The 22549-nt window shown below is 38.9% G+C and overlaps 1 protein-coding gene across 2 annotated transcripts in view; it reads left to right on the top strand.

Moving 5' to 3' along the window:
• The window catches only part of GPC6 (glypican 6), a gene marked incomplete at both ends in the record, with an annotated part of 1094878 nt that overhangs the window by 983990 nt on the left and 88339 nt on the right, over positions 1–22549 (top strand). Inside the window, 2 exons of one of the 2 annotated variants that reach the window (XM_079722018.1) lie at positions 17004–17147; positions 21172–21201. In XM_079722018.1, the coding sequence (XP_079578144.1) occupies positions 17004–17147; positions 21172–21201 (174 nt within the window). The remainder of the gene's footprint in view (positions 1–17003; positions 17148–21171; positions 21202–22549) is intronic. The other variant, XM_079722019.1, reaches the window with a different exon arrangement.

The raw sequence follows: 22549 nt of genomic DNA, 5'->3' as shown, positions 1-22549 counted from the left end.
GTAACTCTGTTTCTGTTTTGTAGGTAAGTTCATTTGTACCCTTTTTTTAGATTCCACATATAAGTGATATCATATGATATCTGTCTTTCTCTGTCTGACAACTTCACTCAGCATGACAATCTCTACATCCACCCATGTTGCTGCAAATGGCATTATTTAATTCTTTTTGATGGTTGAGTAATATTCCATTGTATATATGTACCACATCTTCTTCATCCATTCCTCTGTTGATGGACATTTAGGTTGCTTCCATGTCCTCAGAATGGGAGAGAATATTTGCAAACAATGTGTCCGACAAGGGATTAATCTCCAAAATATACAAACTGCTCAGGCAGCTCAATATCAAAAAACAAACCAACCAAAAAATAGGTGGAAGATCTAAATAGACATTTCTCCAAAGAAGACATACAGATGGCTAAAAAGCACATGAAAAGATGCTCAACATCACTAATTATTAGAGAAATACAAATCAAAACTACAATGAGGTATCACCTCACACTGGTCAGAATGGTCATCATCAAAAAATCTACAAACAATAAATGCTGGAGAGGGTGTGGAGAAAAGGGAACCAACCTACACTTTTGGTGGGGATGTAACCTGGTATAGCCACTATGGAGAACAGTATGCAGGTGCCTTAAAGAACTAAAAATAGAGTTACCATATGATCCAGCAATTCCATTCCTGGGCAGATATCTGGAGAAAACCATAATTCAAAAAGACACATGCACCCCAATGTTCATTGCAGCTCTATTCACAGCAGCCAGGACATGGACGTGCACAATTTTTATTTGTCCCCACCCAGCTGAGAATAAATAGGACTTTCCTTAAGCAAAATTTAGAAGTTTGCAGTGAGTCTCTGGCCTTTTCCTTCATCGCCCCTTTTAGCCATACTGATGACTACACAGTGCCCTTCTGTTCTTTTCACCAGTCTCCCTGTCCTGAAACACTAACCAAATCTGCATCAGTCCTTTCAACCTGATGACGGAGTGACTGCATTTTAATTGAATGTCATTCACACAAAAATATGTCAGGCAAAGAGTTACATGTTTAGCTTCCTTCAATTTTTAAAATCCTTTGTGGAAAAGATTTCAAATATAATCAAAGAGGAGGAGACAGGTGGTAGGGAGTGATTGCAGAGCAGAAAGAAATCCATGGAATCTGACCAGGTCTCCTTGGCTGAGTATGAATCTAACTAGCTTTGGACTGAAAGTAGGGTAAGAAAGAATCTGGCCTGGGCCCCTTTCTCTCTCTCCTTGGGAGACAGATGGGCTGAGAGTTTCATAGGCCTAGTTTCAGGTTTTAGTGAGCTTGGGTTAGCCTGTGTAAAGAAGGATGCTCCAAGGTGCCATCACCTATTGGGGAAATAGCACATTTGGGAGTTGCATGAAAAGCCATTTTCTTTCTTTCCCGTGAAAGAAAAGCAATTATCTATCCCTCTCAAATCTATTGCCTAGAAACCAATTAATGTTGTTGTGAGAGGCCAAATATCCCAGCAGTGCTTGAGTAACCAGGCTCGATGGTAACTGATGTTCAAAACTGCCCTAGAGAAGAGGGCATGAAAACACAAAAGTGTCTGTGGTTTGAGAACATCACACACTCCTTAGAAGCAGAGCTTTCCATTGGTATGTGTGCACACGTGTTCAAGTCAACTTTTTCTATTAAAAATTCTCTAAGAGGTCAGGTGGACTCTCTTTCATACCAGAATGCGGATGAGACATTTTTATGGAAGTTGTCCAACCACATTATAATATTATGGCTGTTAATAAGGCATGCACTTTGAAAAAGACACCTTTCGTTGTAAGAAATATCTAAATCAAGAATAGAAATAATGGGAAATTCCCTGGTGGACCAGTGGTTAGGACTTGATGCTTTCACTGCCATGGCCCAAGTTCAATCCCTGGTCAGGGAACTGAGGTCCCACAAGCCATGAAGCATGGAAAAAATAAATTAAAAAAGAAAGAAAGAACAGAAATAATGTAGGGCATGTAAGAGTACACTCATGAAAGGATACAGTCTGAAGGATCATAAAACAGTAGTACCAAAAATCTCAACTAAGCTGGAAACCAAAAAAAAAAAAAAAAGAAATGTATTTGGTAGTCTTGACCTAGAGAGAAGGAGATGGAGTGAGTTTAGTAAGGGGAGAGAGGAGGGCAGCTAAGCTCTGTAGGAAAGAGGGATGGGAGACAGGGTCTCATCTAGGGGACAGTATGGAGAAAGGACCAAAGCCAGCCTTTAGTATGGTGGAGAGGTTGTTAATTAGGGGGTTGAAATTTGGATAACTTTAGCAGGAAACACCAACAGGATCTGCTGATGGAATGGACATGTTCTGAAAGAGGTTTTGTTTCTTCAAGGGAATGGAATTTGGAAACATGTAGTTTCATTTTCCACATAAGCCACATCCATGAAATTATGCATGAACTAAAGTCTAAAATCTACATTCTAGCTAAGAACTGGATGGTTGAATTTTTTGGTTGAATTTTTCCTTTTGCCAAGGAACCCTCAGTCATTGTTGATAAACAGTCTTATCAAATTTGAAATTCTGGATTTCCAGACTTTGCCTGGAGCATTCGCATAACCAGTGACTTTGTTAATTTCTGATAGCAGAGCTTCCGGTGAGGCCAGAAGCTATTCCCTAATTGGGGGTCCAGACACCCTGAGGGTTGTAAAACTCACAAATTAAAATGACTTTTTACTCCAGGATACGATTGGCAACTTCTCCTTGGAAAATCATTTACCTTATTACAGCAGTTTCTGATGGAAGTCATTCCCAGAGGCTCATTGAGAAAAGCAGCAATGTTCATAACTACAAGCTCATATGGGTTGAACGCTTACTGCCAGGACTGTACTGTGCTTTACATGGTTTATATTACATAATATTTATAACGGTGCTTGTGATGAGATGGATTTCCCCCCTTATCTTCCAAATATGGAAACTAAGCCTTAGAAAAGTGAAGGAGCTTACAAAGGGCTCATAGTGTTTGAAGGAGTACACAGAGGAGTGTCTGATTCCAGATCCCACGTTGCTCATCTCTGCATCTTAATGATGCAGGTGCCTACAGAGCCAATCCCACACAAGGGTGGGATTTAGTAAACATTTGCTGAATAGATCAAGTATTAAGAGAATAGGGAGGGTGGGAGGGAGAGGCAAGAGGGAAGAGATATGCAGATATATGTATATGTATGGCTGATTCACTTTGTTATGCAGCAGAAACTAACACACCATTGTAAAGCAATTATACTCCAATAAAGATGTTAAAAAATAAAAATAAAAAGCAAAAAAAAAAAAAAAAAAACAGAAAAAAAGAGAGAGAGAAAGTTCAATAGCCTTCAGTAAAAACCTGCCTGAGACGGTAAGGAAACAGAGGCAGCAAAGCCAGGAGAATTCAAGTCTTTCTCTCTGATTCCCTTTACAACTATACCCAGTACTTCCCACCATGCTAAATGCTAATGAAATATTTCTCTTATTAGCTTCAACATTCATTGCTTCCAACCTTTCCTAGAGCTTTAATAGTACAAAATATCAAAGTCTACTTTTTTCTCCCTTCTTCTATCTGAAGGCAGAGAGGAACACATCAGTTTCAGATATGAAATTCCTCTCCTCTAATGCAGTAGTCCCCATCATACCTATAGGAGGGGACAGCTCATTGCTTTTATTGAGATATAGTTGATGTACAATATTATGTAAGTTTCAGGGGTAGGAACAGCTAGTTTTCTGTACCTAATCAGTGAGATCCTGAATTAGAGAGATTACAGATTAATGAAGAGATCTATTCTCATCATGTGTGTTCAGGCTCAAATTTTAGATCTGTTTTTATCGGTAGAGTCACATCCTTTTTCCTTTCCCATTTAGCCCACAGCTAAGCTGTTTGAGGGTAAGGCACATGGATATCCCTTTCAAAAAATACATTGGCTATTCCAAGTTGTATAATCAAGTTACAATATTTTGGTAATAACATTATGGCATTTATTTCAAACTCTTGATTTGTGTGTCCTTTATATAATATTATATTATATATATTATGTAGTTTATAACATATATCATTATATTAACATATAATATTATTTATATACATATTTTTAAGACTAGGGACAATAACATATTAAAATTTTTCTTGGTTTCTTTTTGCACAAATAATCACTTAGTAACAATGACAATCATCATGGTTACCATTGGTTGAGCACCTACTATATTTCATTCAGTAAATACCCTTCATGTACCAGACACAAGGAATATAGTAGAGGACAAAACAGATTCTCTGCCCAAGCATCAGTCTCTTTTTAGATGCCTGATATATTTATTTCAAATCCTACTGCAATCTTGTAAAGCATTCATTTCCTCATTTTATAAGTAAAGAATGTTAAATTTAGAGAGATTAAGTTGCTTGTCTGCGGTCAGGCAACTAAGAAGTGGCAGAGCTGGGATTGCAGCCCAGAACAGTCTTATCCAAAGAAAAAGATTTTCCCAGCAAGCCACTGTTTCCTCAGTATATAACTCCCCACCAGATGGACCAGATGGACTGCAGCATTGGAGGAACCAGCCATCTAAGGGAAGACTGTTGCTTGAAGCCTGCTACTGATTATGATACTAATGAGAGTGTTTCTGATCAGTAGGGAAACCTACTGAAGAGAAACACAAGTTGTTAGTTCTTCAAGCCCCAACCAATGCTTATTACGTTTACCAAGTTCACAATCTTCATCAATGACAGGAAAGGGTCCTCATTATCCCACTACTTCTGCTAACCGCCCAAATCAAAGGAGTTCTGAACTTTGCAGGTTTGAGAAAATTCTCCAAAGGAAAGGAGAAATAAATTTGCTGAGTCTCTCTGCCTGTGAATTTCAGATGTGTTGATAATCTCCTTTCTATCCTATCAGGGAAGATGAAACTGATCTCACTATATATAATTTAACTGTATTAGGAATAATTTCAAACCTAATCCAGGAAAAGATTGGTTTGTCAGATATAATCTAAATTAAGAAGGGAGACTTATTAGATTCCAATTGAAACCATCCATTCAATTAATACTTATTACAGACGAGGGTAGAACCCATTACAGAAGAGCAGCATGGCCTTCAGTTACTTAATTTTCTCCAGACAATTCTTTCCGAATCTACAGCTCAGATGAAGATGAAAAAAGCTAAGAGAACAGAAAGGAGAATGTAATAATTTCTGTCTTTAGCTAATGGGTCTTAGTTTCCTCATCTGTAAAGAGAGGGGTTAATGCAAATGTCCCCTTTCCAGCTGTATCAGTTTACAGCTTTATGAACATTATGTCTTCGGTAATGATTAGGTTTCTTTTTCTAGCATTCAGATATTTTTCTTTTCTCTGGAACTTTTTCCTTTCAAAGCATTCAGGTATAAATAATATCCTGGGAGTTCACATGGAAAAAATATCTTCCTTCAGATATAAGAACATTGATTAGAATTAGTTCAAATAAGTATATTTTTATTCCAATAGCATTTACCATTCCTTTCTTTGAGCCCCTGTGTTATGTGTGCCCTTCTTAAGGCAGTGGGCACATTATTCCGTGTGTTATGGTTATTTGTATACTTACCTTCTCCTTCCCAGAATTATAAGTTATTTTACTCACTATTACATTCTACAGAAAACCATTCTAACATGCCATTTTACACATGGAAGCAACAATACACTTTGTCGAGTTGAATTCAGAACATGAAAGTATAATGCCAGAAAGACTTCAACAATAAGGAATAGAAAATACCTTAAAATATACTTGAAGTTAGTCTTGTATTCTTTAAAATAGCATAAACGTTACAAGATCATATTTTGACGTCAGAGAGCCCTGGGATCTGGTTTTTACTAGTTGTGTGAGTTGGGGCAAATTATTTATCTGTCCAAACTCAATTAACTCACATTAAAAATGAGGAAACTAGTAGTATCTACTCATAAAGTTGTTTGAGGGTAAAATGATATAATCCATGTAAAATGCTTAGCATGGAATTTGTCAAATCAAAACTATGCATCAAGTTAAGTATTTTCATTGTTATTATGGAAAATGCCTATGCTACGTAAATTCTAAAGAGCTTTAACTCTGTGGTTTTGCCTCATCCATGATGGTCTGTCAGCTTGTCACTAGCATCTAAGATCAGAAGAGCAGATTTGAGAGTCACACACCTGCATTTGAATCCACTCATACATGGCATTATTTTCAATGGCAGAGACTCACCTGGAAGGGGACATATATTTCTACATGGCCTACGACATGGCACGTGGCACTGAATAAACATCTCATCAACAAGGCCTTTGGAGGAAAGTGAGCTTGAGGGCAGAGTGGAGTGGATGGAGGTGATGACAGCAACCCAACTCTTGTCCGTGCCTATCGGTGGCACTGATGCCAGCATAGCAAAGGGTTTTAGAGGAATGTCAGCGGCCTCAGCCTAACCTCACATTATTCTTACATGAAGGGGATAATTGGCCTATTCCCTCGACAAGTGGTTCCGTCCCTTCTGCCTGATCTCCGAGAAAAAAACACACGGCCCTTCACTTTATAAAGCTTTGAGTTCTATTTCCTCTTTTGTTTTGAAAAGAGCAAGTTCTCAGTGACTTCTAGATTCAGAATACCTTTTCTGTTTATTCAAATTTCAAAGCTAGTATTCTGCCCGCCAGTTCTCACTTATAATATTCCACCAAGAAGCAGTGACCTTGAAACATCTTTGATTCTTTGATTTCTTCATTTCTCTACAGAAAACCAGAATCTGTTTCTTTCCTGTGTGTTAACATCACTGGACCACAAAGCCAGGTTTTTCAGATGTTAGATACAAGGTGGGGAAAAAGACACCTTTTTTTATAAAGCAAAATGAAAGTTTGAAAAAAAATGCTTATGATGCAACTATAGGAAGTGCATCCAAAGCAAGATAGTTTTAACTTTCTTTCCATGTAAAAGGTTTTTTTTAAAAAATGGTTTTTTCTCCTTTTGATTATAAAGGGAAACTCCTGATTATGTCTAACCTTTGGATATTTATCTTAAGATTTTTTTTCACTTTAACTTCAGGGCAAAAATGAGAAGATTACATTTAATGAAGTCTACTCAAGAATAGGTGATTGAAACTCACTTCACCTTTTAACACTCAGTGTGTTCTTAGAAACAGAGCAAGATACCCTCTTGCTTTCCTAAAAGAAAGTCTTCTTCCAACCTCCTCCTGCCTTGACAGAGGAGAAACTGCTTCCCTAGAGCCATGCTTCCCATGGGCAGCAGACTACTGCATTAGAGGAATTTCAGTGACCTCTGACCAGCTTCACAAATACACAGTTATCCCCAACTCTTAGCACTTTCCTTCTACTCGGGACTCTGCAGTATGGTTTGATCCTGATGGAGTCATTACCCCAGCCAGCCTGTAGTTAAACGTGTGAAGGAGCTACTACCTCTGTGAGTTTATAGCAACTCGTTCTACCAGAAAATTTGGAATTATATATGGCTTTCTGCAGGTCTTTTTCTTCTAACACATTTTACTCCCCTCTTTTATTTTGCCTCCTTATTGTCCCAGAATATATCTTAAATATCAGCCAAATAGCTGAGACGCCCTTTGAAAATCAATCATTTCTTTATTAATACATGTAATCTGTTAATTAGACAAAATATTTTTAAAACACGGGGTTCATGGGGGTAGGTGACAAAAAGAGTTCTTGTGTAGAAAACTTGAAACATCTCAGACACAATTTTCTGGGTTGGCTACAGCAAAGGTAGGAGTTTTCATCCCAAATCTCTCTCCAGCCCAGATTACTCTCCTGATTACACCTGTTTATCCAACTGTGTGCTACACACTGCCACCCGCCACCTCAAACACACCTGTCCAAAACCAAGCTCACTGTCCTCCCATTAACCCTTCCTTCCCCAGGTTTCTCCATCCCAGAGAACGCCCCCCCTCTAGCTCTTGTGTCCTAGCTAGACACCCAGCTGACCCCTCAACTCCCCCCATCCCAACTCCCCCCATCCCCTTGGCCCTCACAGTCAAGCCATAATGAAACCCATTAAACGGTCATTCTAAATTTCTGTTGAATCCATCTACAGTGGCTCCCCTAATTTTATCATCTCAGCTCATGGGTTATAGTCTCCTAATTAATTCCCTGCCTCTGGCTTTCCCATACTCCAATCCACTCCCCACGCTCTAGCCAGAGGGATCGCTGAAAATGCAAATGTGTTCACATTACTCCTCTGCTTAAGATCTTTCCATGGTTCCCCGTTGCCATTTGAATAAAACCCAGACATGTTCCTGCACGATGTAGTCCTTGGCCTGCCCGTCTGGGTCCACCACTTACCACTCTCCCCACCTTAAATTATTCAGGTAACTGTTGAGCACCGATTGTCTGCTGAGCCCAGTGTCCAAACTCTGGACATGGTGGTGTATAAGACCAACAACAGAGGATGAGTCCTAGTAAAAGTTCTAGTCTAGGAGGTGAGAGAACCTCTGTGTGCACCAGACGTACAAATGGCCTGGGCTCTGTTGCTTGGAAGCAGCATCCTTTCTCATCTCTAAGTTTTTGCATGTGCTGTTCCTCATCCTGAAACATTCTTTCTAACCTCCCCATTCCCCCACCCCAAATACACAGCATTCACCAGGCATAGTCCAACTATTTCTTCACTTTCCTGGCAGGATTCAGTGTTATACTGGGAAGTGTTTGCACAACCAGCTCTCTGTGCAGAAAACATGCTAGTTTATAGTGTTTGCCAATTTCTGGGGTGTAAGTTTCAAGCTACCAACATGATGTCAACTGAACATAGTAGCAGACCACAATGTAACATTTCCCCCTTACGGGTACACTTGGCATACTTGGCACACATAACCACAGGAGCATAAATAATGGTAAAATAATTAGGAAGTAATGAATTTTCAGTATATATTACCTTTGATTTTAGTATAATTTATATCATTTTAAGTGTATACAATCTAACTTTTAATAATCACTCTGTTTAATGACTGGCTTGCAAAATTCCTGAAAATTTAACACGTGGTCTTGTGAGCCAGTAAGAGCCGGTTCCAGCACATCCCTGCTGTCCTGAGATGCTTTCTCTGACTGTCCAGTCTGGGTTAGCTGCTTCTTGTGGGTGCTCCCATAGCATTCACTACATTCTACTGTAATTGCCTGATTTTTTGTCAGAACCCTCTTGAGATCAGGGACATGTCCAGTTGACACATCCCCAGCACCTAAGTCTGACCTTAGTGACACTCTACAAAGATTCATTGAATAGTAGTTTGAATGAATGATACAGAGCCAGGCTGTTGAAACTTACACATTTATGTAAATTCTGCAAAGTGATCTTAAAGAATTGCTTTCAACCTTGTAAACAAAGAGTATATGAAATAACCATTTAGTGAGGCCAACAGAGTTAGGGGTTTTTTCTCCCCACACTCAAAATATGTTTTGTTCAGCTCCTTGTCACTCCTCCCTGCTCACCATTTCGGAGGCAATAGCAAGGTGTTCTGCTGTTGAAGGAATGCAGAACCTTCCAGGAAAAAAAAATCATCTTCTCCAGCAAATGGAAGGAATTTGCTTTTATTGAAGAAACGATTTTAGGAAGTATGCAACCCATCTGACAGGTTTTCTGGAAGCAAGCTGCATAGGCATCAGAAGTAGATGTTTAAAACCTTGAAACAGACACAATCACTGGCTTTTGAAAACTGAAGGCAATGAATGAAAAGCAGCCAAAACCGAAAGTGCTAACTTGACTTGATTCAGTCCAACCCAGAATTCTCTACACAGAATCCTGGACCCATCCAGGGACTTTGAGTGTGCCAGAGGGCTTAGCCGAAGGACCACTGTAATCAATCTTTAAGGAAACAAAAGCATGAATCAGAGAGCAAAGAAAAAGAGAGGAAGAGATAGAGAGAGGAAGTAGGGGGAGAGGGAAGGGAAGAGGAAAGAAGAGAGAGAAGAAGAGAGATTGTTCGGAGTCATAGGATGAAAGCCTGTTTTCTTGAAAGGCAATCCATCAGGAAAATTGGCACACTCATAAAAGTAAAAAAATAAAATAAAATAAAAAATGCTGATGTTTAAAATGTATGATGAGTATAATGATTTTATATCTAAAGAGTCATTATTAAAATGTTTTAAGTTTATATTCAGGAAAACACTTCTTAGGATATTAGCAGATTGTTGTTAGGAGCCAGAAAAAAATGTGCAAAAATGAGGCCCTGGGGTGTCTAGTTTAATCTTGTGTCGTGGTGATGATGGAGCTCTCCTTGCTACGACTTCTAATGAAATGGGTTTTTTAATATTTTAACTTACTTGTGTCTGTTGAATGAGGATATGTGGACGCACCCTTGACACCCATTTCAGTCTTCACGTTTCACTTCTGCTTTGAGAACAGGCCCCCAGCTCTGAGCTGAACCTAGATGATGAGTAACTGGGCTGTGATACAACGGAGTGCAGGCTCTGCTGCTTTTTGCAGGATGGGGAGATGGGGAAACAGCCACTTCTCTCCAGAAGACTCGCTCTCAGCTCGCCTACCAAGAGTTAGAGCCAAGCCTATTTTATACACCAAGTCTTCTGCTCTCTAACTGTCCCATCAAGCACAGCGAGTAGCTCTTATCAGATGATCAAGAAACCAGCTTTTTTAAACAACAAGGTCCTGCTGTGTAACACAGGGAACTATACCCAGTCTCCTGGGATAAACCATTATGGAAAAGAATATTTTTAAAAAGAATGTATATATGTGTAAAACTGAGTCACTTTGCTGTGCAGCAGAGATTGGCATATTATAAAGCAACTATACTTCAATTTTTTAAAAAAAAGAAAGAATAAAAAAGAAAGAAACTGGATTTTTTGGTTCTAGTTATCAGTTAAACCAAGTTGGTGATTTGGTTTTGCCTTAAGTTGGCACAGTAAGTGGAGTAAAGGAGATATCTTTTTTTTTTTATATGGATGGATGATTCATTGTATTTTCTGAAGCCTAAGGAAGAAAGGTTCAACTTTGATTTTGAGATAACTGACTGCTGAGATAAGTGTATGAAACACGTAGCCCTGAGTCAGGTCCATCATAGACACTCAATAAGTATTATTTCTCTTTCCTTTCCTGTCTTTTCTTTCTCATTACAGAAATCTACCTCCTAATTGACTTCAATAAATGTTTGCAAAAGACAGAAATTATAACCATAACCTTTCATTTCTGATTTTTTCTTTTTTTAGATGTTGGGGGTAGGACTTTATTAATTAATTCATTCATTTTTGCTGTGTTGGGTCTTCCTTTCTGTGAGAGGGCTTTCTCTAGTTGTGGCAAGTGGGGGCCACTCTTCATCGCGGTGCGCGGGCCTGTCACTATCGCGGCCTCTCCTGTTGTGGAGCACAGGCTCCAGATGCGCAGGCTCAGTAGTTGTGGCTCACAGGCCCAGCTGCTCTGCTGCATGTGGGATCTTCCCGGACAGGGGCTCGAACCCGTGTCCCCTGCATCGGCAGGCAGATTCTCAACCACTGTGCCACCAGCGAAGCCCTCATTTCTGATTTTTTAAACACATACTATGTGCTAGGAACTCTTACAGATTCTGGGATACAATGGTGAACAAAATGTATAAGATCTTATTCTTCATAGATCTTAAATTATTCATGCATCACTCTGCATAGTCCCTAGATTTGATTTGTTACCTGTTATTGTCCTATTTGGTTATAGATTACATCAGTAAAATAATAGTACATCTTTTTACCTCATTGCTTCAGCATCTTTTCTAAGCATCATATTATTTTATCTTCACAACAGCCTTGAGATTTGGGGACAAGTTAGTACCCCCGCACCACACAGGTGTAAGGAGAAAGACGGAAACCAGGACTCCAAGCTTTTAGACTCTGATTGGTGACCTTCCTATTATACTTGGCTCTCATGAAAGAAGTGGCCACACTTGGACAAAATATATGTAGAGCCCATCAGATATGATAGCTTCTGTTTCCTTGGGAACAAATGGGATAGATTTGAATTCCCCAAGTGGTCATCTAACAAACAGTTCATTCATTAACACTCTAATGTAAATTAGAATCTAATAAGTAAATAAAACATCACTCTCAAAACATCAAGTCCAATTAAATCTAGGTAGCATACACTGTCACCCCTACTACTACACAAGATTAGAGTTTTGTTTGCAAATTTCAAAATGACGTATGGGAATAGCAACATCTTTCCCACCAGAATAAAAACCCACTGAGTAGAAACTGAGAAGATAAATTTTTAAAGAAACACACACATGGGCTGAGACAGGACTGCTGTGCAACCGTTGCTTCTCAGATTGCCAGTAATGACTTCGGTGAATGTATAATCAACCTGCAGAACATAAAGGGGACAGGGAGGTAGAAGCTTGGATGCCTCTGAAAAAGTGCACACTGTGTTATTTATTTTAAGGAAATATGTTAAGATGCTGCGATGTTCTTAAAGGAATAATGCTTGGAAACCTGAGACAGCACTCCAACCTGTTCTCACCACACCCCCTTTCTTTCTTGTTTCTCCAAACAATAATATGTCTCTTCTTTCAGCACTTTCTATCTTTAACGTCAGCTTCTTTCATCTCAGAATGCCAACATACTTCAGAGACGTTATCTTAGTAATCCTCTTAGAGAGAGGATTCCCAAGCTAGATATTCCCGAAATCCACAGGTTTTGCGAGTCTGCTAGGTGGGAAGGATAATTTCTTTGTACCTCTGTAACATCTGTCTACACTGGGACTTGCAAATACTTTTCCAAATTATCTAATTATCCTTTTCAATGTTCCTTGGAGGGAGCCAGGCAGGAGGTAGTACTGATTCTATTTTTTCAAGGAGCAGAACTAATGATTTGTTCCACGACAAGGTGACTTAGCCTGCAGCCATATCCTCCAGAAAGTTCTGTTGTAAAGTGAAGACCTGTATAATATTTCTTCTCTTGAGTTAAAGGTAGTGGAGCGGGGAGTGGCTTCACAAATACCTCTAGGTAAGTGCAGTTACATCTGAATCACTTCTCCTCTTAGCTAATTAGAGCAAACTTCCCAGTGTGTCCTGGTATGTTCCCTGGAACACCTTGTAAGAACTTCCTGGAGAACCCTTGGCCAGATAGTTTTGGAAAACACTACAAATGAGCTTCTTCCTTTTGACGAGTCAAAACACATTACCCTGATGAAGCCCTGCTAAGGTACCTCATTTAACTTGGACCCATGGGATCCATTGCTTATGTAACAGCTGTTAACAGCCCAGGAAATAATATTTTGTGGAAGACATTTAAGAAACATCAGCCCAGACATTTCCCCCCCTCAAATCTCCTTACTCAGAAAACAGAACTAGAAAGAACCGATCGCAGAATGATATAATTAGCTAATTATTATCAAGCACTTACTTTTCCAAACACTGGCTTCTATTTTCCTGCCTTATGTGTTATTGCATTTTATCATCACAGCTTATCTGTGTGGTAAATAATATTAATATTCCCATTTGACAGAGGAGGAAACTAAGGTTCAGGGAGGTCCTCTGAATGCTGATGTGGCACTGGGCTGTTCTCAGCTCCTCCTGTTACCTGTCTGCATACCTGCCCTTGGTGAGTGCAGCCAGTTTCAGGGTTTTAAATACCATCTTTAGGCTAATGATCTAAATCTGTATCTGCAGTCCTGACCACTTCCTAGGGGAGAACCTTGATCTACAGACTCATTGAAACTAAGGCCTTTCGCCCACACGTTATTCCTCATCTGTTTCTACCCTTATTCAAAATACAAAATATTGGGTCACCCAGACCACCAGGAAGAAGGCTCACTGGTCCTTTATAGGAATATAGCCCTGGACCTCAGGAGGCCCAGAACTTTGCCTAACTATCCTGCTGCTATAGCAGGCTCAAAAACATTGTCTGAGACAGTCCAAATGTTCTGCATGGGAATTCCTTCTGTCAACGACCCCATGAAACTCATGTTTGAAAAATATTTTGTCTAGCTAACAGATTGCATGTACTGAAAATGAAATTATTAATTTTCACTTTGTATGTCATCTAAGTTATTTGACGGATATACGCTGTTTAAGATACATTCTCTACATGAGAATCATACAGGTGTTTTAAATCATTACCGAACAAAGACAGGGTAAGCTGATGCTCTGGTATCTTTGTGTTGTTTTTTTTTTTAGGTTTTGTAAGTTTCTGAAAAACAGCTCTTGATCCCTAAGCTTTGCATTTCCACACTAAAGCTTATCTCTTAAGACAATTCCCTTTTTCTAAGGGTATACAAGAATCTGTGCTGAAGGCCCTTCTTGATTCATATCTTCACATATTGTGACAGATTTCTATGAAGGTCTCCATCTGATTATGGGGTTAGGTGTTGTTTCCATAGTAATTAGAAGTCTGTGTCTTCAACTTGGATCATAGATCATAGACCCAGCAATTTCTGCACTGAAATCATCCTCAAAATCCAAGCCTGATATAAATAACAGAAAGCTACGAGCAGAAAGCTATATTGACTTACCTATGTTCTATCATTATAATTAACACTCTCCCCAAAAAACAAAACAAAAAAATCCTACAAGTGGTAAGGTTTTTTGTTACAATGAAATATCTCCCCTGGGGCACTAATATTCTTTCAGGGCATTTCTTGTTCCTTTGATTTAACTTAAGCCAGTGAGCCAGGTTCTTCCCAAAAGGCAAATTAAGAAGGTCTGTTAACTCTTTCCGTGTGCCCAGCTTCAAGAAATCTCAGCAAAGCCATTAATATTGTTTCGCCCTAGGCTTTATACTTTTTAAAAGTCAGCTGTCATTTTCGAAGCAATCCAAAATAGCACACTCAACCGAACCCTGGAGCTTTGGAAATGCTAATGGCCTCCATCAGCAATGACCTTGCCGCTGGGAGGTGATTTAGGCAGTGGGCAGAAAGGGGCGCGCTAGCTTTATCACACTGGTTTACACCATCGGCTTCAGAAATTGTGTGAGAGAAGCATAATCAATAGTGTGTTAAGGCCAATCTCGAGGAATGCCAAGACAAAGTGCTCCCGCTCTGCAAAGTGCTGAGTGGAAGGAGAACTTTTGAATACAGCAAAGGAGAAATCAGCTGTAGTGGTAAAACTAAATGAATTGTGTCTCAGGATGGAATTTGTCATCGGGAATGGCACTCAGGAGCCCTTGCGTACTTCAGTGGAATCCCATAATATGCCTGATGAAAAACGCTTGTTTTAGAGTTAAACAACACAGAGTCAAATAACAAAACCAGAAGGAATGCATTCCAAACACACACGTGTACCTTAAGAACTGGATGACATAAATAATCCTGAAAAGTTTACTGAAAGAAGTATCCAGGATAGAATCATCTCCTGTGTAGAAACAGAAGAAACGCAAAGTTGAACTTCATCAAAACTTCCTGAAAATGGGGCTTCCCTGGTGGCACAGTGGTTGAGAGTCCGCCTGCCGATGCAGGGGACACGGATTCGAGCCCCGGTCTGGGAAGATCCCACATGACGCGGAGCGGCTGGGCCCGTGAGCCATGGCTGCTGAGCCTGTGCGTCCGGAGCCTGTGCTCCGCAACGGGAGAGGCCACAGCAGTGAGAGGCCCGCATACCGCCAAAAAAAAAATTAATAAAAGCTTCCTGAAAATGTTACTGGATTTCCTGTAATGCTGTCAAAGGGATTATCTCTTGATAACCAGCAGAGAGTGCGAAGCTTCTAAAACTAGCAAAGGAGGTATATCCCCACACCACCCTGAGTAAAACCACTGTGGAAAAGAACTAGCAGCTTGGTCCCTGAGATCATTACAATAGAATGTTTGATTTCCCATGGCAACCCTAATTGTGACATGAACAGCTGTCAACAACAAAATTAGAGGAAACTGTCATTATAGGGAAGTTATCCACATTTGCTTGTCCTATTTCCACATCATTGCTCAAGAGAGTGTTTTCAAAGAATTCTTCTATTAGAGGTTTTCATTACTCAAAGAGGAGACACTCAAGTTATTGGCCTTCTATGCTATACATGAAATACATTGGTCACAGTAACAAGAATCCCAAACAAATGTTTCTTGAATGCCAAATTCAAGTACATGAAAATGTCTGGGACATAATTTCTTTAATCCTGAAATCATCCTATGAGGTAACTATTACAATTCCTACTTTTAATACAGTCAATTCTCATTATTTGCATAGTTGTGTTATATGAGTCGCCACAAACCCTGAATTAGCAACTACTGAACCGTTGCTCCTACTAGAAATACAGGGTTAGGTTCCTGAAAGCTTTTAGTCGCATTTTCATCAACCAGTCAATCCATAACCTTGTTTTAGGTGTGTCTCTCCTGAAAGACAGTATGATACATATTGTTGATTCGTTAACATTGAACTCACAGCCAAGTGCACTGTAACTCATGCCTGAATTAAGTTTATCTAACACACAGTTTTCTCCGAAAGGCACATCACAGCCTTAGGAACACTAGACAGCACTTCAGCCCTATGGCCGCGGGCCGTTTTAAACTGGGAAATCACCAAGTAAAACATAAAAGTATTGAAAAAATGTGGCACTAAATAGACCACCAAAGAGACCCGTGTTTACAGCTTGAGAGCCAAAGCAAGAAGGCACAGCTTCTCCTTGTTGCAGCTGTGAACATGCACTTTGCCGCTCTCCCCATGTCTGCGGAAGTGTTTTGAGTATTGATTTGGGGATTACAAATTAATTTTAGTGAATACAATCTTCCCTCGGTATCTGCAGGTGATTAGTTCCAGGAGTCCCCGCAGATCTCAAAATCAAATTTGACCCGAGTTTGTTTAAATTTGCAGATGCGAAACCCATGGATACGGAGAGGGTCAACTGTAGGCAAATTCACAAAAACAGAATCTGTAAATAACGAGGATTGACTGTATACATAGAAAATAAGAGTCAGGCTGTAAGTCAGTCACTCTGTATCTGACGGAGTAATTCTGTTTCATTGGTGCTTGTATTTGTTTGTTTCCAGATCAGAGTTTTTTTGGAGGTAAGAGTTCCATGAAAAATGTGGAAGCCAGTGCACTGAATACTTTGGCATCATAATCTTAGGAAGAAACTCACTGTATAACTTTCATAACCTTTCAATGGTTCTTCCAGGTCTTTCAGGGATGTGGCCAACCCAAACCTGCTCCAGCCCTCAGATCTGCTCGCTCAGCTCCTGAAAATTTTAATACACGGTTCAGGCCTTACAATCCTGAGGAAAGACCAACCACTGCTGCAGGCACGAGCTTGGACCGGCTGGTGAGTTCTCCCGTTGTGGCCACTTTCTGTTACCAGGGTTATTCTTCAGAAAACGTGATGGGATTCTGAAAAAGCTGGTGGTAAAAGTCATCTCATTCTTATATCTGCTCCTGGTCTTAATTAGAATATTGAAAAGTAATGAGATCTTCCTTTTAGATTATTTAAGGAGTCTTATCACTATTAATCCACTCATACAATGGCCAAATCTTCAACTCCATATTTCTTCTGAAATATTAATTTGGAGACTAAGTTCCTATATCTTCCAGAGATATAATTACAATAGCACATTTCTTATTCAACTGCTTCAGTTATTTATTCAATTATGATACAATGTAACTCTATCATGAATGTTCCTTATATGTAAAGTTTCTGTTTGAAAAATCTTGCCAAGAGACCCCAAATCAACACTACTACCTTTTTTTCTCTTTTTTATGTGTCTTTTAAAAGTTGGAATGCTTAGAAATAGTCACTCTTTGATCCATTTAAACGTGTGTCAGGAGACCAAACATCTCATTGAAGCAACTTACTTGGAGATTACAACCATAAATATAGTAAACACAACTTTTAATGTGTTTCAAACATCAAATTTTGCTATAAAAAAGGAAAAGCTCATAATTTCAAAGAAATACTGCCCAATCGTTTTCAATACAATTTATAGCACTATAACCAATTTATATACCTGTAATTGTTAGTGCCGTTAATGTTGCTTCGCCAATTATATTGATGTAAAATTAACACATAAAAGCCTTAAGGTCATAAAACACTTGAACCACATCTGATTATGTTATATAAACTCAGATCTCAAGGGTTTCTGGTTATGAAAATACTTTTATTAGTCACTGTTATAAATTACTTTATCATTTTAGCTAATATCCTTCTACAGTATAGAACTCATAAGATTAAATTGGTAGCATTTGGCCTCATACTAAGTACATCTCAGCATTTCTCTCTATAAAAATCAAATGTGCTTACAACACAAAGACCTATCCATGAAGTGTCAAAGGGAAGGGGTAAGTGGAGTCATTAACTGCTAAATTGTTATAAACTTATTACTGTTCGTTAGCAAATAAAACCCCCTCTTCAGTGTAGGTTTTGAAAAAGGGATCATTTGGGTAATTGCTTCAACCTTGTACTTTACCTTAGTTATATCTATTCTTTATTCACAATTTCAGGAAAAGTTTAAAATTAGTCACCTTTTTTCTTTTAAACAAACAATTAGATTCCACCAAACAACCAGCCAGTTGTAAAGAAATGGTGGTTTCATTAGATTCCATTGTTTGGGTTTTTATTTTACAAATTCCTTTGTATGTCAATATCCTTTTAACCAGGGCACAATTTGTGAGTAGGGGTTTGACCTCTGTCTCTCTCACCCTTTTGTTTTGTTTTGTTTTGTTTTGTTTTTGCTTTTCCTATTTCAGTTGGCTCTAACTTAGTTAATGAAACAATTCAGGATTTTCAGAATTTTTATGAACTCTCATATCAGAACTGGGCACAATGCAAGATGAATAAGTTTTAGAGACCTGCTGTACAACCATTGTGCTGCAGATAACAGTACTGTATCGGTTAAGAGGCTAGATCTCAGGTTAAATGTTCTTACCTCAGGAAAATAAAATTGGAAAACAAATGGAGTACATTATCCACTTAGTTAAAACTGCATTGATTTTGAACACAATAATGACATCTATGACTACTAATTAATTTTTTTGCCTTTAAAACAGAAACACAGTATTCTTTCCTACCAGGAGAAACACACACACACACACACACTCAAACAGGGGAAGTTGAACAAGAAAAATACTTTTCTCAAGGCAACAGTATTTATACAATTCAGTACAGCTTGAATAAAACATCAGCACTTTGAGAATTTCACAGGATGTTTAAAATCTAGTAGATATGAAAATTGGTATTTGAATCTTTTATAAAGGAACTTCATTGGTCATCCTCAAAGTGCCCCAAATATAAGGGTCTTGAGGAATCTTGGCAAATAGGAAAATGATTTAGGATCTTCTATTTTACACACCCCCAAGATACATTTAATCATTTTTTAAAAGAATTAGTAATGGTTAATCATATGATCACGAGAAAAGGACCAAACTCAAGGTACATAAGGACCAGAGTCAGTGCAGAAGAAGTTAAATCAATAAGTCAATTTTATTCTAAAATATTCTCTGACAGCATATAGTACTTACTTCCTCGTAGGTGTGGCTTCAGGCTCTATAAGGGAGAATGGCAGTTTTGTTAATTTTTTATTCAATTAAATTCTGATTCCTTCCCATATTGTAAGAATTAGCGATTTGTAATTCACAGCCAGTCATAAACCTACCTGGAGCTACTTTCTCAGCCCCTGAGACCAAGGGACTGTTTCCATATAAAAAGGGACTGTTTACAGTCCCTTTGCAGGTTCAACATAGTTCTGAATAGTGGAAAGGTTGGAGCAGTTACCTTGGCCAGACAGCGCTGTGCAACAGTCAGATAAAATCATCTTCAAGATACACGCAAAGGTGATAGGTCCTGATGGGTCTGCCATATATCACTGCTTATTTGGAATGTTTATGATCAAGTCTCATGTTACCTGCTCCTGTTTTAATTTTCCCCTGAAAAGATGTTTCCTGAATATTTATAAGAAGCATGTGTCCCAGAAAAGAAGGATAATTGGAAAAGACTTCCTTTAATTTCTCTGTGTTTCAGCAGAGAAAATGCTTCAAAAGATAGCATCCCAAAGACGATCCCAATCACCCCACCCCTTTTGCCAAACTGAAAATATCTTAGCTATAAAGCTCTCGGAGAGTTGCTTCTTACTACCATTTAAAATTAGTACCTGTGGCATTAACTTTGGGATCTGTTGGTAAAGGTTCTTATACCAGCTATTATAAAGCAATTTTTTATGTGAAGTGGTAGTTATGGGGTTTGTTTTAGAAATAAATCTCCTAATCCCAAAGTAGGTAAACCACTGCTAAAACTTATATAAAGTAATTGAAAACAAAACAAAACTCTCTCTTAAAAATATATCAGTTCCATCATTTAACCTCTTACTACATTTATAAGGAAGTTGTCAATTCTTTTATATCACTAGGAAACATTCCATGTGTTCCTTCAAAGTTATATGGGCATAAAATCAGTTTAGGTGTAGCTTTCAGACATACTACCCTAAAGTTATTTTTATTATCCAATAATGAATGAATATACGTGTATAAATTCCGCTTCTGATGGAAAGCTGACTCCTCAGAGAATACTGAAGTCCTTCCTGCCAGCAGCCATGGTTTGTTCAAGAAATGAACAAATGCCATCAACTAACTTAGTTCAAAAACTGGTCCCATCATCATCTGTCTCTTCCTGTCACCAGCACTCACCCTAGCAGTCCTGTCCCAGCCCACTGTTACTGATTTTCAATTCAATAGACCAGAGGTGGTTATTTGAAATCAGGAAGAGATTGGTTCTCTTCCCTTTTTCTTAAATTTATACCCTGTGAATTCTCTTAAATAATGTGATGTGAAACAGTGATTTCTTTAAAGAAAGTTCCACTAGAACTTCACGGAAAGTATAGTATGTAAAAATAAATCAACACAAAGTAGCTTGATTTTAAGATCTGAGCATACCACCATGTTGGTTAGTTGTACAGCTCAGAATATTACAACACAACATGCTATACAGCTCCTGGACACACTTGGGCAGGGAGTGTATGTTATTTTACTCCTGCTGATTCGTTAGAGCAAAAACATACTGTAAATTATGTGTCTTAGAGAAATATATTTTATTAAAGTAGATTTTTAAAAAAACCTAGACTTGGAAGTTAATTCATCAAGTTGGCAATGAGTTAGACCAATGAATCTCCAGTAAGTATTCAACATCATACCATGTGTGTGCAGACTCTCAAATATTCTACTACTCGTTCTGAGGGAGTCGGGGGTGGGGATGGGTGGAATGCCAGTCTGCAACGCTAAACGTTATACCTGTGCTGTACTATTATGTATAGAATAATCTCTCTTTCTTTTTCCTTTGAATTTGTTTTCCTCTTGCTTCCCAGAGGATTGTGTGGAGGACAATGCAACATAGTGTAAGCTTTGGTCTTCTTCTTCTTCTTCTTCTCATCCCCATTTGTCTTTGTATGGTCATTCCGGAGAGTTTCTGAGAAATCCCACCTCCACTTCCTCCTTCCAAATTGTCTAGAGAGAGAACATTGAACACTGTGCATGACCAACAGGTTTAAGAATGTCCTCTCAGCTTGGTATTTATGGTTAACAACCATTGTGGTATTCTTTCTCAATGGCAAGGCTTTCAGTCTCAGCTTTGTGTAAGACTAGCTCATCTGGTGGCTGATTTGAATTCTATCCCAATGTTCAGACTATGTATAGTTTGCCTGAAAAACTTGCTCTTCCCTGATAGAATATATTGGCTTTTTTCTTCTGTGCTGAGTGAATAATTACCTCCCTAATAATGAAAACAAACCAACAGCAGTCCTCATGCATAAGGAGCTAATTTTTCCATTAACTGGGACATAGAGAATTTAGGGGGGTAAGAAATAGTTTGTGGTATAGCTTATTTACTCTTTGTTTTCCTACTTGAATTTACTGATATCTTTTAGAGCATTTAGGGAGAAAGCATTGGATATTTTTTACTACAAAGCGGTTTGTACTGGGGATGAGGACAGGCACACCCAGTTTATCCTACCTGACTTTCCATATTAACTGTAATAAACAGACAGTTAAGTTATCCAGTGGTTTTCATAATACCACTCTGTGCTGGTACTACCACTTCATAGACACCTGAACCCTCCATAGCATCATGGACCCAGAAGAGAAGATGCCTCTCGCCTGATGAGCTCATTTATTCATGTAGCACACCTATGACATCATGGTGCTCCATGTCTGCCTTTAAATTCAGGCAGTGGCAACACTGTGTCTAAATTTCCTCCTTTCATATTCATTTGTTTAAAAGAAAATGTCCTCTGAGTGGTATCCCTATTTATCATTCCAGCTCTCTGAGCCCAGGGCAGTTTGGATAAGGTAAGAAAGTTAAGAGGTATATCTGAAACAGGAGTACTCTGGAAGGGAAGATCTTGAGGAAGGAACAGAGAAGGCAGATAGCTTAAGGTCTCCTAGTGCTAAATGGAAAGTGGGAGAAGGATACATCAGTGGTGGAACAAGACAAGGTTCTATTCGTTTGGACCAATTGATGCAACTTGACTAGCTCCAGTTGACAGAGTGTGTGCCTGCTCTCTCCAACATTCTCTTGGTACCTCCAGATTTTCCAGCAGTTGAACTAGTCCAATCTCCTTGTCTGATGGTTATTATGACCCTTGTAGTTTCCCCAAAAAAGAATGATGTCCTAGAACATACTGGAAAGAATGTAAAGCATAATATCATCCCCACCCACTCCCCACGAGTGCTGGACTTCCCCGCTTG

Source organism: Hyperoodon ampullatus (genome assembly GCF_949752795.1).
Source record: "Hyperoodon ampullatus genome assembly, chromosome: 16".
Lineage (NCBI taxonomy): Eukaryota > Metazoa > Chordata > Mammalia > Artiodactyla > Ziphiidae > Hyperoodon > Hyperoodon ampullatus.
Note: the sequence above shows the minus strand (reverse complement) of the source record. Positions and strands in the feature narration are given on the sequence as shown.